A 15,998-nucleotide genomic window follows, 5' to 3' on the forward strand; every position below is an offset into this window, starting at 1 on the left:
AAACCTATTTCTCATTTGAAAAGGGACCAAATTTTATTCAAATTGGGTCCGAAACAGGAGGACAACCGACAGGAAGTGAAAAAACTTGTAAGTTTGTCAAGGGACATTCCTCTGCCCATTTCACTGTTTTCTCGTATGAGCATCGAAACGGAAAATATCTTAATCGAAGGTTGTCTAAAGGTTCCGGATTTGATTGTAGAAAACTTACAAAGATTGGCTATTAATTGGAAGGAAGGTATTGACAGGTGATTTTTTTTTGTTTTGTTGTCGGGTTTGTATCCTGTGTGATTTGATTGTTCTTTCTTTCATCGGAAACTGGTTTTGACATTTTCTTAATATTTTCTTCAAAAAAAGCAACAGGTGAAAAAACAAACGGACTTTGTTTTAAATTGGATTTTAATGCGCATGCGCACCAAATTGCTTGACGAAAATGTCAAACGAGTCGGCTTTTTGTTTATTTTTAGTTTATCAAAACAATGAAGTTTGTTATTGTTTTGTAATCACTTGAAAAAAAAATTTTAAAAAATTAATTTAAATTAATTGAAGTTAAAATTAAAGAATTAAAAATTAATTGAACTAAAGTACAAAAAAATTGTTGTAAAAAGAAATGTCTTTTCTCAGCAACAACTTGAGACGCTTCAAATTAGTGACTTTCGACGTCACAGGCACTCTCCTGAAGTTCAGCAAGCCTCCAGCGGTGCAATATCTCGAGACAGCAGAAACCTTCGGGATCAAAACTCTCTCAGAAGATGCGCTTGCCAAATCATTTCGGAAAAATTTCCGACTTATGTCTCGAAAATATCCAAATTTTGGCTGTAATTCGTCCATAGATTGGTTCGGATGGTGGCGAATGTTAGTAATGAATACCATAAACGACTCTTCAACAGTTGAATTGAATCAAAATCTCGTCAATAACGTTGCCCATAAACTCATCGAACAATACGAGACAGCCGAGTGTTGGACAAAAATCGATCATGCTGATGAAATTATCGAAAAAATCAGGAAAGCAAGGAAAGAAATTGGAGTCATCAGCAATTTCGATCCTCGTTTAAGTAAAATTTTGAAAAACATGAAATTTTCGGGAATTGACTTTGTTGTTACCTCATACGAAGCAGGACGAATGAAACCGGAGAAGGAAATTTTTGACAGGGCTTTGTTCAAATGCTATGAACTTCCGATGCAATATCAAGCTTTGCACATTGGAAATGAAATTGGATTGGATTGTAAGGGAGCAAATGAAGCAGGATGGTCTGGAGTGATTATCAGACCGACAGAAGGAATGAAAGAAAAAGAAAGTTGGATTCAATGCCCGATTTATAATTCACTCGGGGAATTTTTGGAAGCATTAGAGACCAAAAATATCGCTTTATAGTTCAAAATTACTTTATTTGAGGAATTTCTTTAAGAATAAAAAGTTTTTAATTTACCATAAGACCTCGTTAAATGCGTGGTGTTACTTTCAATTTCACACTCATTGACTTCCGACAAAAGTTTTCCTCTTCAAAACTACGTTTTTTTACATGCCACGAGAGAAAAAGTTCAAGAGCATATAATTAATGCAGTCTTGTTTTAATTCAGCAGCCACATCAAAAACGAAAAAAAGTTAAAATGAACTTTTTTCTTCCGTTGCGGCGGAGTGAAGAACATCATAGATTAGTGTTCTGGAAGCGTAAAACACGGAAATTGCATAATAAATACTTGAAGATGTTCTTGTAGAATTTTCTCCTCGAGAGTATGTTATAGAGTACTCTAACAATGTTCGAATAAAAATTCATAAAACTTTTGCTTGTAATTTTTTTTTTTTGCATAAAAATTTATCATCATCATGCGAGAAAGAAACGAGCGGGAAACGACAATCAACGATACAAATTGCACACATTTTTAAAGGCACCTCTACAAAACCCACTGAATATTGTTTAACAAAGTGTGTCGAAGAAGGATGTTAATAAAGAAAGAAGTTTTCCTTGACATCGTCATCATCATCATCGTCGTTCTCGCAAAACGAAATAAGAATAAGAAAAAAGTGCCACAAGTAAGAAACTACTAAAGGGATGTAAAGTACAAGCAAAGTATCGCATTTACTGTAACAAATACACACACATTGAAGGATCTCGAAAGAAAATACAGGAGAAAAATGCAAGATAAATTCTTTTCTTGCTGAAAATTGCACACACAAGACATGCAATGAAGATGAAGTGTTATGAAGAGAAAGGAAAGAGAAAAGTTTTGATGTGCCTTTGAGCATGTAATAAAATACAAATAAATTTCTTTGAGTTGTTGTTCAATCTCTCATTACGACACAACACCACAATCAGAAGAATATTTTAACGTTTTAAAAGATCATGGAGAGTTTTGTACAGGGTGTTTCAATTAAAGTAATTAATGTGTTTAAAGTTTAATGAAATTATTTCAACTCTACTACAAAAAATGCATATTCGGTTATAATTGGTTTGAAAAATTATAATATTTTTATACGGGAAAAAGGTCTGAATTAAACTGAAGAATTTTTAAATACGAATTTAAATCAGAAAAATTATATCGTATTTAAAAATTCTTCAGTTTAATTCAGACCTATTTGCCGTATAAAAATATTCAAAAAACATTAATAAGGTCGTTAATTCAAATTAATTTAAATTTTTCCTTTGACATTTAAAAAAATTTAATAGTATTAGTAAGTAACATGTATTTTTTGTTCTCAAAGTAAGTAAGGATTTAATATTTATTTTTGAAAATTATAACTAATCAATTTGAAAATTTAGGTACCTTAAAAATCATTGTGATTTTTTTTCATGTAATTAATGACAAATGTCTTCACTTGGCTCATGATTGTTTAACGAACTGCCCATTGACATCGGGAAGATAGACCACACGCGACACTTTGTTCGGGAAGTGAAAATTACCTTAATACGCCACAACAGATACAAAGAATACTCCTGAATGAATGAACTCTGATGAATAAATCCGCCTCAATTCTACCTTTAACACTAAATATCTTTCTCTTTAACTCTATTACTAAAATATGAAATATTACTATAATGTTCGACTTTCTGCTTAATGTTTTAAGAAAGAAAAAGAAGAATAGAAAAAATCACGTCAGAAGGTATCCTTTCCTTCATCAAGAAATTAGACATTCTTAACAACTTTTTGATTGTTGAAGAATAAATCGGTATGAGAACATGAGAAGAAATTAGCTTATAGTTCCGACGGCGCCGTAAACATGTTAAAAATTCCATACTGATCAAATTTTTTCACGAATAAAAAATTATAAAATTTGTTTTTTTCTTCAAATTTGACCCAAGCTATTGTAAAATCAATATTCTTTTTTGATATTAAATATTTACATCTATTTTCATATTCTCAGTATCTACGAAAAAAAACATTAGTATATAAAAGCTCAACTATAGGAACTTACTTTTGCCATGAATAAGCAGTTTATATATCGAAGATGATGTCATTAGAATTGTTTGTAATACAGCTTCTGTAAGACAAGATTCTGCTCAATTAATCTGAAAAATTACAAATTCAAATGTAAATTTACAAAATAATTACCTTGAGTTTCCATTATCCTTTGACTAATTAACTCAAATTGATCACAAACGATTTGTCTGACCATCAAATCAAAGCAAATATTTGCAATATCCAACAAACTTGAGGTTTATAACAAGATGCTACATTAACCACAATTACTCAAATAATCAATTCAAGTTACTTGTGAAACTCCCTGTACCCAAAAACATCTTTGATAGATTTCATCAAGCCTCTTAATCAGTTTTCATGCAACTTTTGCAACCGTATCAAGTGTACTTGTTTCAAAATCTCCCTTTAGGTCACAAAATAACAAAACTATATTACTTACAAGTTTTCCATGAAGTTCCTCTTGACGGAAAATAATAACAACTATCCACACACTTCCCTTTGTCCCAAAATTTAGATGCAAAACACAAACAAGAAGAGTTGGGAGAAAGTAACAATAAAACACTTAAACGTAAGAGTTTCTTTTGTCTTTCGTTTATATTTTATTCATGCATTTAACAAGAGATTTCATTTGTTTGGGTACTTTTTCTACTACATACACACACACACGCACTTAACATTATTATTAAAACAAAGCAGCAATTTCATTTACAAGAAAATTAAGAGCGAAAGAGGAAGAAAAAGAAAGGAAGCACATGAAATTTGCATGAAACACTTTTTTTCCGAAACAACAACAACAAAGAAGAAAAAGCATGTGTCGTTAAATAACGTTTTCCGGATTTCTTTCTTATTATTTTTTTTTTGTCGTACAGCCCAAATTAAATGAAAAACTTTTTTGATTATTTTTCATGCACTTATGTAGGTCGAGGAAATAGCTTTTAAAATAAAACAATAGATAATTTAGATGTTTATCAAAGAAACAAGAGAAAAAAACTTGCATTAGAAGTTTCTCATTGGCCTTTATCACTGATATCTATCTTCAGATAGGTCCTGAACAAGAACACCAAAATTCTATTATGACGAAAGTTTTTTTTCAGGTTATCTTTTAAGACAAAATCTTGAACAAAAAATTATCTAACTTTTTATTTTTTTGCAAAATCCTTAAGAGAATAATTGTTTTATATTTTCTTTTTGCGAATTTTCTTCATAAACGAGGATTTCGTTGAAGATTTATTCAAAAAAAAATTGTTTGCTTTTTAAATCTTTTATTATATTATTTATTTATTATTCCAACGGAATGAAATTGCACGCAAAAGAAACATTTCCAAGCTAGTTAGTTGTTTGGAAGAGCAATTAAAACGTTCATAAAATAATAATAAGAAAGGCAAACAAAAAGTCTTTTGGTTATTATCAAATAAACTAATTAGGCATGTCAGAAAAGTTTTCTCTTTTTTTTTGCATTTGCCAAATTAATTTATTTGTGCGCAAATTTGCATTTTGTGGTTGATGATTCGTTGATTTTTCATAACAAACGAGGTTGAGTTGGAATAATTAAATTTTAATGAAAATTGTTGTTTATTTGAATTTTTTCTTGTAAATTTAATAAAATTATATTTTTTTTACATTCAACTAAAAAATTAAAGTAAGGTTAGAAAAAATTTTCTTCATAATTTTAAATTATTTTTTTCATATTCTTTTTTTTATAATGAATAAAAAATTATTGAAGCTTTAAAAAAATTTTTTTTTAATTTCATAGTTTTAATTTTTGTTTTTGAATTTTTATTTCATTTTTGTTATTAAATAATTTTATTTATTTATTTATTTTTTTTTATATTTTTCAGCCTTATTTGAAAATCTTATGATTAAAAATTTAAAAATTTTTCCCACGAATTATAAATTATATATTAATGTAGTTTCTTACCAAATTTCAGAGAAAAGTCAATATATCGATTTTCAAAAAAAAATTAAAAGTCGTCATTTTAACGGGAAATTTTAACGGAATTTTGTCAAAAACTTTTTTAAACTTTAAATTAATTAAAAATTAAATTTATTTATATTTGATATCAAATGGAAAATTTGACCATCTTATCTAAGACACTTTTTTTGACATTTTACGCGTTAAAAATGTTGACCTTGAAATTAATTTTGATTTCATATATCGCCTTTTAGATAAGTACGATAGACAAATCCATTGCGATAGGTCAGTAAAAAAATTGTTTTGTGGTTTCAATCAAGTAACCATGACATTGCAAGAAAAAATTTGAATACTCTTCGTTGTCATATAAAAGAACAACGTTTACTCAAAATTTGTCTTAGTCTATTCTCGACTTCAAAACTCATCAGATATGAATCCGATAATTTTTTATCATTTTCCTTTCTCGCCGAATTCTCGAGGAGCACTTCTTACTGCGAGAAGTCTTAACATTCAATTAGAGGTAATTTTTTTAATTCATTTTTTTCATTATCAAGTATAATTTTATATTTTTTTTAGATTAAAGAAGTAAATTTGGTGACAGGAGAGCAAATGAAGCCATGGTTTCTTGCAATCAATCCTCAACATGCAGTACCTGTCATTAACGACAATGGTCATATTTTGACAGAATCTCGAGCTATTTCGCAATATTTGGTAAACTCGAGAGCTCCGGGAAGTGCAATGTATCCAAATGATCCGAAACTTCGTTCAATAGTTGATCAACGTTTGAGTTTTGATGCTACTACAGTTTTTGCTCGAATGGCAAAAATTCTTGTAAGTTTATAAAAATATTTTTTATTCAAAATTTAATATTTTTTTAGTTGGATTTTTTTTTTTTTTTTACAACACACAATTTATTTTTTGGTGAATTGATTTAAATTTTTTTTTTTTTTTTTTTAATTAAAATTATTTTATTTTTTTTTATTTCATTTTTAATTTTTTTCATTTTGTATTTTTTAATTTTTTAAATTTATTAATTTTAATTATTTAATTTTTTTCTTTTTCAAAATTCAGGGAGATATCTATAAAGGAGAAACAGAAATTAAAAAAGAAAATATCGACAGTATCTACGAAGCTTTTAAATGGCTTGACGACATTCTTTCTAAAAGTAAATGGATGGCGGGTGATAATGTAACGATTGCTGATACAACTATGTTGGCTACTCTTTCAACATTATTTGTAAGTTTCTTAAAAAATTTTCATTAAAATTCATTAAGAATTTTATTTTTTACTTTTTAGGGTCTTGGAGCTAAATTGGATAAATATCCTAAACTTCAAAGATGGTTCGATCAATGCAAAGAAAAGTTACCTGGCTTTGAAGAAAATGCAAAAGCTGTTGAAGGATATACTAACTTTTTGAAAAGTAAATTAACTAAAGGATTTTAATTTATCAAAAATAAAAAAAAAATATTTCGGTCTCAAAATTTAACTTTATTGATGTTTGTATGCAAAAAAAAAATAATTAATAAAAATTTCTGAAAAATTTTAATTTTTCTTCATTTTAAAATTTTGATATAAAAAAAATATTAAAATAAATAAATTTTAATAAAATTATTTTATTATAAATATTAAAAAAAATATTTAAGAATTTTTTTCAAATATTGAAACATATTTTTAAATTAAATTTTTTACTTTTTATTTAACAAAAAAAATAAAATTTTTTTTTTTTTTCACTCAATTTTTTTATTTTTTTTAATTCTTTTGTAATTATTTTTTTTTATTATTTTTATTTTTTATTTTATTTTTTTTTTATTTAATTTTATTTTTATTTTTTTTTTATTTTATTTTTATTTTTTTTATTTTTTTTTTAATTTATTTATTTTTTTAAATTTTAGCTATTCAGTTCTTTTTGATAATTATTATCAGTAAAAATTAATTATTAATTTTCTTTAAATTTTATTTCTTAAATTATTTCGATGTTTCAAATTTTTTTACCTAATTAATTATTTTCAAAAAAAAAAATTATTTAAAATTTAATTTAAAAAAAAAATTATAAATTCTTTACATTGAAATTAATCAAAAATTTTTTATCTATTTTTTTTTTGTATTTTTATAACATTTTTTATAACATGAAAAATAAAATAAAAATTTAATAAATTAAAAAAAACTCACCACAAAAACGAACATTAAATTCAAATTCAATTTCTCCCTCATTGACGTAAATTATTTTTTGCACATTGGGATTATCGTAAATGGATCACGTGTGCATTGGGACAACAAAACGTCATTAAAACATCAAATCACAATAAATTTCCAAATTCCTGCGAATAAATTCAAAAAAACTCCCGGAAGCAAGGATTCTTAACAAAACACAACCATGGAAGCTGTTCCGCGGTTACCAATGCTCTCGTTTCCGCGCAAAGAAAATACGGAAAAATCCTCTTTCACGGGCCTAAAACAGGTAAACAAATTTCTTTTTTGTGTCTGTAATTAAATTAACATCGAAAAAAAAATCAGATGACTCATTTTCCTTGTTTTTAAATTTTTTCTTTCAGTACATTGGCGAATGTTACGGCGAAAATCCCGACTCGTACAGCAAAGAAATCTACGAACTCGAGATGCTCCGCAACAAGGCAGTTCGTGCGAGCGAAGATTTAGACGGACTCGCCGTCATGAAACGCTACATCTGCCAAATTCACTCCATCGGCAATCGTTTTCCGCTGGGCGACGAAAATCCCGTGCTGAGTTTCAGTTGGCGCGAAATCCATTCGCCTACCGTATGGCAAAGTTCCTCATTGCGATACGAAATTTGCGTCATGTTGTACAACGTCGCAGCTTTGCACATGCAACTCGGCAGCGAAGAGTCCCGCACCTCGCCCGAAAGTATGAAAGTCGCTTGCACGCATTTCCAATGCGCCGGCTGGATTTTCGGCTACATCCGAGAAACGTATCCCGCAAGTATGCGACACGAACTCACAGGCGAATTACTGACTTTGATGCAAAATATCGCCTTTGGCCAAGCGCAAGAATGCATTTTGGAGAAAAGTTTAGCGGATAATCGCAAGGCTGTGACTGTGGCGAAAGTAACGGCACAAATTGTCAGTTATTACAACTCGGCAATGGCAGTTTTGCTCACGACAGTCGATGGCGAGAGCGTTTCCGACGTCGTCGGAGGCAAAACTTTCAAATCATGGAAACGCTTTGTGAAATTTAAAATTTTATATCTCTCGGCAATTTTGTATTTATATCAGGGACAGTCCTCGGAAGACGCTGGAAGACAAAAAGACGACCCAAATCAGACAAAATGGGCGGGGGAATGTGTCACTTTGTACAAAGCTGCTGACGAAAAAATTAAAGAAGCTCTAAAGGAGTCGAAAGGCATCGAAAATATCGAAATCGTGACCGAAGCTTTGACTTTTACGATCGAAGTGATAACCGCAAAGTACGAAAATGCGGTCAAAGACAATGATTTCATCTATCACGCCCCAAAACCCGAGCTTAAAGACCTTTCGGCGGTACAAGGAGCGAATTTAGTGAACGGAATAAGCTTCAGTTTCACCGATTCCGAGCTCATGGGCGACGATATTTTCCACAGACTCGTTCCAATGAAAGCTCATGAGTCGAGTAGCGTCTATAGCGAGGAAAAAGCGAACATTTTACGCAAAATTGCTGCAAAAATCGAACAAAAAGACGATGAATTGGCGTCTTTTATGTCGTCATTGAACGTTGATACGATAAATAATTATCAAATAACCGCCTTGCAATCCGATAAACTCCCCCAAACCCTCGTAGATCGCTGTGCGGCGTTAAATGCCAAACCAAACGCCATCCCGGACTTGGTTCAGTCGATGTCGAGTCTCGCCGAGACATGGGTCGAGGTCGAAGGTATGTTAAAAGAGATCAAAAATCAACTGGGCGAAGAAGAAAAACAGGAAGAATTTTATCAAAAAACGATGGGACATCGCGCTCCCGGAGGTCACATGCAAGAATTAACGCGCGAATTTCAAAAATATTTGGAAGCTCACAACAAAGCGGGCGAAAGTAACGACACCTTGCGGAAAGCGATGGGACTCCATGTGCAAAATTTAAAAATTTTATCGCAACCTTTAAGTGACATTCGCAAAGCAGTTCCCGTACTTTCGCCTGAAACGGATGAAGCTGCGTTACGAGATCTCCAAGTCCTCTTTCAAAAAGTTGACGAAATGAAGGCGCAACGAGACCAACTCCTGCATCAACTTCGCGAATCGATCAACAGCGACGACATAACCTCAAAAGTGATCGCATGGGGCGACAAAAAAATCGAAAAATTATTCGAACAAGAATTGGCGAAGCATGAAAAAATTGTCGCCCTTTTAGAGCAAAATATGAATGCCCAAGGAAATATTTTAAAAGCCGTCACGGACACATATGCGCGATGTGCGAATGTGATAAAAACGATTAACGAGACAAAAATCCGGCGGGAACAATTTTTTAACGGATTAGGAGCGAGTTTTGACGTTTACGAGGATTTATTGGGAAAATCCGCGAAAGGACTTGAATTTTATAAAAAATTACATGGAAATGTGCAAAAATTGATGTCGAGAGTGAAAGCTGCGAGAGATGTTCAAGACGAGGAACGTCAACAAAGGATACAGGCGAAGGTTAAACAACACATGCCGAGTGTTCCGCAACCCGCCGTTCAACCATCGATGATGCCAAGACAGGATTTTCCCGCAATTTCAACCACAGGAGGTCGTGCCAAGCTAAAAGATTACCTAAACAGCGGATTTTCGGCGAGTAAACATCAACAAATGAACGAAAATCCGACCCAAGTGAATTATTTGCCTCAAGTTCGACCGAATCCATTAGGAAGCGAATCAGTAATTGACTCTAAAAGTGACTTATCGATGAATATTTACGCAAATCAAGGACAAATTGACTATAACAAGGCTTATCAACCTCAAATGAAACAACAATTTGACCAAAATTACTCCCAATTTCAAAATTTTCCTCAATATTCGATGCCCCCGCAGCAGTATTCAAGCAATAATCAAGTAGTTGCGCCGCAAGTGCCTCAATATAGTGCTCCAAATAGCGTCTCGAGTGCTCAAGGTTACGTGAATCCGATGTATCAACCGCCGTATTACGCCCAAACTGGTCAAATGACGTATCAGACGCCTCCGCAGCAGCAAATTACGTCTTCAAGTGTTACGGATCAGACTAAAAATGTCTATTCTGGATATAATTACGGCGGAAATAATCAAAATTACGTTCAACAGTTTGGGCAGATGAACTTAAGTCAAGGTCAAACAACTCCTGTGAGTGTGGGACCGTCACAAATTTCATCAGGAAATGTCCCGGGAGTGAACTTTTAATGCTGGATACGGGCAAAATTTACATAATTTCAATCAAAATCAACAATTTTCGACGAATACAACTCCTCAAGCTCCCATTTACGGACAAAATTATGGATCAACAGCTGTTACAAACACTACCAATTCGGGTTTCAATCAATTTTCGGGATATCCAGGGGTTTCAAATCCCTTAACGGCGTCTCAAATAACTCAAAGTTACACAGCAGCGACGATTTCAACAACGACAGCGGCTCAACCGGCAATTGTTACGAGTACTCCGTCGAATTATTCGCTGACGTCTCATCCAACAGACCCGATGTACATGGGAATTCAAGGAGTTATTAAAGAAACGGGATTGAATCCGTCGGAAATGAAGCCTTTTGAGCCGCAAACGTCAAATACGGGGATTTATCAGCAGAATACAGCAACAGGAGGTTATGCGAATACGAGTTTTAGTAGTTATGGGAATCAGTATTCAAGTTTAAGTACGAATTCGATGTCGACAGGTATGGCAAATACGAATCCGGGGGGAAATACGACGGATAGTAAGAGTTCAGGAGTTAATGGGCAGTCGTTTGTTAGTCAAGTAAGTGAAATATTTGAAGAAATTTACTTTGCTCCTAATTAAATTGAATTATTTTGTTTGAAATTTTTTCTAAAATTATTTTTTTTTTTTTTAAAAAATTTTTATTGGTTAAAAAAAATAAAATTTAAATTTTAGTTTTTTTTTTAAATAATTTTTTTAAATTTTTTCAAAAAAAATAAATTAAATTTAATTTTTCATTTATAAAATTTTTAAATTTTGATTAAAATTCCTAACAAAAAAGGAAAAGTTTTGACATTTTTAAAACGAAAATGTTTATATTAATAATTTTTATTTATTAAAAAAATATTTAATTTGAATTAAATTTTAATTATTTTAAAAAATTTGATGAATTTAAAAAAAATATTAAAAATCAAAAATTTTTTATTTAAAATTTTTAATTTCAAAAAAAAAAATAAAAGTAAACAAGAATTTTTCAAAAATTAACCTTTAATATTTTATTTAATCAAAAAAAAACGAATAAAAGAAAAATTTATGTGATTGGTAAAAATTGTTTAAAAATATTTTTTGATTTTTCTAAAGAAAAATAAAATAAAATTATTAATTTTTAATTATTAAACACAAAATATTGATAAAAATTCATAATTTTATAAAATTTGTTGATTAAATTTTTTTTTCAAATAATATGTTATTTTTTCTAAAAATATATTGAATTTAATTTTAAATTAAATTTTACTTAAACTTTAAGAAATTAATTTAAAAATAAAAAAATCTAAAAACTAATTTATTTTTTTTTTCTTCGAAAAAATCTTAAATATAAAAAATATAATAAAATTTTCATCTGCTTTGCAAATCCTACAAAATTACCAAATAAAAATTTGTAATTAAATTATTTTAAAATTGTCGTATTTAAAAATTTAAATTTATATTTAATGAATATTTAATTTTTTTAATATTTTAAAATTAATTATTTTTTGAAAGTAAAAAAAGATATCAAAAATAAATTGAATTTATCGCGTATAAAAATTAAAAAAAAAATAAAAAGAATTTTTATATTTTTAATGAATTTAATTATTATTATTTTTTTTTTTTTGAAAAATATAAAACAAAAAAAAATAATTTCATTAAAAAAAAATAAAACTGTTTCTAAAAAAATATTTTTTTTTTATTTTAATTTTTTTTTATTATTATTTTTTTTTTTTTTTTTTGAAAAAATCGATTTTTCATTTTAGTAAAAAGACCTTGAGTCAAAAACTTCACTAAAAAATATTTTTTAAAATAATTTAATTTTTTTTTTAATTTTTAAGGATTAAAATCAATAAATAATTTTATTTTTTTTCAGTACGATGCAACTCCAATTCAACCAACACCTCCAACAAACACAGGTACATTACCCTATTACACAGTCCAATATGGCACACATCCCGATCATTCATCATCTCCATCATCACATCAAACCCCTTCATACTATCCCCAAACTAATTATGCGAATAATTATATGACTTACATGAATTCAACCGACAAATCTGGAACTTTGACGTGCACAGGACAAACTCAAGGTAATAATTTTCCTCAAAAAATTTACAAAAAAATTAAAATTTTTGATTTTTAGGCCCTTCAATGACGTCACAAGAACAAAATAACCAACAACAATGGCAATCAACTCCTCCAACGAATCCCATTCCAACACAAAACCCTCAAACAGCTTCAATTCCGCCTCAAAATCCCGTTCCGCAAGCAACAATTCCTCCCGTAAAATCCGAAAATTTTGATCTCTTGTCGGATATTGACTTTTCCATCAACACTTCATTGGCTGCTCCGACAATAATTCCCACGCTCCAACCTCTTCCCGCTAAACAAGACGATCAATTATCCGAATTGAGTGTGAAATCCGCATCTCCTGCAAAGCAAAATTCGGAAAATATCTCTTCGGGACCGATTTCAATGACGCCAATCGATCGCAAAGCGAGTGTTGACAACATTTCCATCTGTTCCGACGTGAGTTCGATCGATCCGAATTTCGATTGGGAAAGTGCTTCGTTGCGAAATGAAGAAGGAGCGATAATTCCCGGAGGAAAAACTGCTGATGGAGTCGTTTCGAAGTACAAAGACGCCTTTGACGATCCAAAAATGCTGAAATGGTTTCACAAAGAGGTAGAAAGACTTGAAAAATTCATCGAAACGTCGAATATTAAGACGTTGAACGGAAATACGCCTTTGGATGGAAAATGGAAAGAGCTCCAAGATGCTTTGGTAAGAAAAATTTTTCGATATTTTAATGATTTTTTCTAAAAATTTTCGTTTTTTAGGTGAAAGACGAGTCAAAACGCGTCGTAAATGTCGCTCGATTGTTCCCCGAGAAAAATCGTTCGATCGATTCGATTCCTTATGATCATGCAAGAGTCTCCTTGGGCACTCCAACTGACGATTACATCAATGCCGGATATGTAAAAGTAAGTAATGTGACGTTTGAACACGAATCACTTATTTTTTTCGCTTTTCTTTTGACAAACTTTGCACGTAGTTTGATAAGGATAAGAATGTGGTAAGTCAAATCCCCGAAAAAAAATGACAAATCCACAAATTTAGTTGCAATTTGTTTAAAAAATTATTTGAAAAAAAATTTCATGAAAAAAATTTAAATTTTTTATTTTAGGATCTTGGAGCTGGATTTCCAACATTTATTTTGGCGCAAACGCCAATGCCGAATACCGTGAATGACTTTTGGAGCATGATTTGGACAGAAAATTTGAATACTGTTGTGTGTTTGCATCCGCCTCCGGAGGTAAATTATTGAAAAATTTTCGTTTGAAATCAAAATTTTAATTTTTTAACTATTTTTTTAGATTTTGGATGTTTATTGGCCTCAAGAATTAAATCAGACATTAACTTATGGCGATTATGATGTTACTCTGATCAAACAATTCGATTTAAGTCACTGCTTTGAGCGAAGTGTAAAAGTTTCCTTACATGGACAGGATAAAATTCTGTATGTTTCGTTGTTGCAAATTAAAGCATGGATTAAAAAGTGAGTTTTATTTCGTTAAAAATTTTATTAAAATTTTTTATTTTGTTTTCAATTAATTTTTTTTTATATAAAAAATTTTAAATATTTTTTTTTTGAAACAAATTATTTTTAAAAAATTCTTAAAATTTTATTAAATTAAAAAATATTTATTAAATAATTTTAATTTTATTAAAAAAATTAATTAAAATTAAATCTTAATATTAAAGAAAAAATGAAAAAAAAAATAAAATTAATTCTTAAAAAATTATTTAATTTCAAATTTTGTTTTAAAATTATTGAAATTTATTTTAAATTTTTATTTAAATAAAAAAATTTTTAAATTTAATTCTTAAAATTTTATTTAAAATAAATAATTAAATTTTTATTGTATAAAAAAATAATTTAAAAAAAAACTGTCTGAATATTTTATAAAAAAAAATTTTTTTTTTAAATCATTTCTTAAAAAAATAATTTAATGTCAATTTTAATGAAAAAATAATTATAACTTTAATTGAAATTGAATTTTAAAAAATTATTTTTAATTTTTTAATTGTTTTATAAATAAATTAAAATAGAAAAAGAAATATTATTTTTTTTTAATTTTAATTCTTTTTTTTTTAATAAAATTATTTATTTTCTTTACATCCGTTCACAGTTCAGCAAATCACATTCTTGGAATTGCGCAAAATATCATCACAAGCTACAAGCAACAAAATCAAGACAAACGTCAATCATCTGCTTTGGCAATTCATTGTTTGACGGGATCTGATCGCAGTGGTTTGGTAACTTTAGCAATTGCTGCAATTCTCGCTACAAGTACTAAAAGACCCATTTTAATCAGTAAGTTTCATTTTTCAACCAAAAATATCAAAAAACTAAAAAAAATTATCCCACAGATGTCGTTGACGTTTGGTTCAGAATTTGCTCGCAACGCAAAGGAGCATTAAGAGACGTTTCGGTTCTGCAAGAATCCTTACAGATTGTTTTAAATAATGGACATAGCATTCTTAATAAACGTAAAAAAAAATATTTTTTTCATGAAATTTTAATAAAAAAAAAATTATTTTTTAGGCGGCATAATGACGTCATATCAGATGAAAACAGCTCAGCAACAAGAAGCGATTGAGAAGGAACAAGCTACGGCGAACGATCCATTCAAAGATTTGGATCCATTGTGGAAGATGAAGAAATAAACGCATTTAAATTCCTACGTTAGCAACGGAAATGACTGAAATTTAGCATGAATTGTGAAAAAAGACTCGTTTTTATGGAAGATCTTTGTATTTTTTATACGACAAGAATGCTTTTAGCTGATTTAAATTATAAAAAAATTAATTATTATATGCAAAAATTATATTCTGGTATTGAATTATATTATTATTATTGTTATATTCACACATAATCTTAGATAGTTTCATGCATAATATTATAAAAAAATATAAATAAATAAATTAACATTTAAAAAAATTAAAAAAAAAATATTTTTTTATTTCCAATTATTCTTAAATTAATTTTAAAATTATTTTTATTAATTTATAAATTTTATTTTAATTAAAAAAATAAAAATATTAAAAAATATTTTAAATATTATAAAAAAATTTGAAAAAATAAATATTTTATGATTTAAAAAAAATTTCTGTTAAAAAATGGATAAAAAAATTTTAAAAATTAATTTTTCCTTTTAAAATTTAAATAAAAATTATTTTTGAATTGAATTTCTTCAAAAAATTAAATTTAATTAATTTTAGCAACTTTTAAATATTTTTTTCGTTTATAAAAAATTGAATT

At 28.9% G+C, this 15,998-nt stretch overlaps 3 protein-coding genes across 3 annotated transcripts; all 3 read left to right on the top strand.

Moving 5' to 3' along the window:
- Positions 1 to 546: 546 nt before the first annotated feature.
- LOC134838449 (rhythmically expressed gene 2 protein) lies at positions 547 to 1,756 on the top strand. The gene has a single exon (XM_063853979.1). It carries the CDS (start codon positions 608 to 610, stop codon positions 1,370 to 1,372), a length of 765 nt encoding a protein of 254 aa, XP_063710049.1. The 5' UTR covers positions 547 to 607; the 3' UTR covers positions 1,373 to 1,756.
- A 4,003-nt stretch (positions 1,757 to 5,759) lies between these two features.
- On the top strand, positions 5,760 to 6,772 carry LOC134837875 (glutathione S-transferase D7-like). The gene is made up of 4 exons (XM_063853267.1): positions 5,760 to 5,849; positions 5,906 to 6,160; positions 6,401 to 6,569; positions 6,636 to 6,772. Exons 1-4 carry the CDS (start codon positions 5,760 to 5,762, stop codon positions 6,770 to 6,772), a joined length of 651 nt encoding a protein of 216 aa, XP_063709337.1.
- An 859-nt stretch (positions 6,773 to 7,631) lies between these two features.
- Positions 7,632 to 15,564, top strand: LOC134837098 (tyrosine-protein phosphatase non-receptor type 23). Its single transcript, XM_063852415.1, is given in 12 exon segments — positions 7,632 to 7,787; positions 7,882 to 10,675; positions 10,677 to 11,245; positions 12,546 to 12,762; positions 12,816 to 13,456; positions 13,513 to 13,656; positions 13,728 to 13,748; positions 13,860 to 13,988; positions 14,050 to 14,231; positions 14,866 to 15,050; positions 15,107 to 15,226; positions 15,282 to 15,564. Coding segments are annotated over 12 exon segments (5,208 nt in total). The 5' UTR covers positions 7,632 to 7,703; the 3' UTR covers positions 15,404 to 15,564.
- Positions 15,565 to 15,998: the final 434 nt, after the last annotated feature.

The sequence above is a fragment of the Culicoides brevitarsis genome, chromosome 1 (assembly GCF_036172545.1).
Source record: "Culicoides brevitarsis isolate CSIRO-B50_1 chromosome 1, AGI_CSIRO_Cbre_v1, whole genome shotgun sequence".
In the NCBI taxonomy this organism is placed as follows: domain Eukaryota; kingdom Metazoa; phylum Arthropoda; class Insecta; order Diptera; family Ceratopogonidae; genus Culicoides; species Culicoides brevitarsis.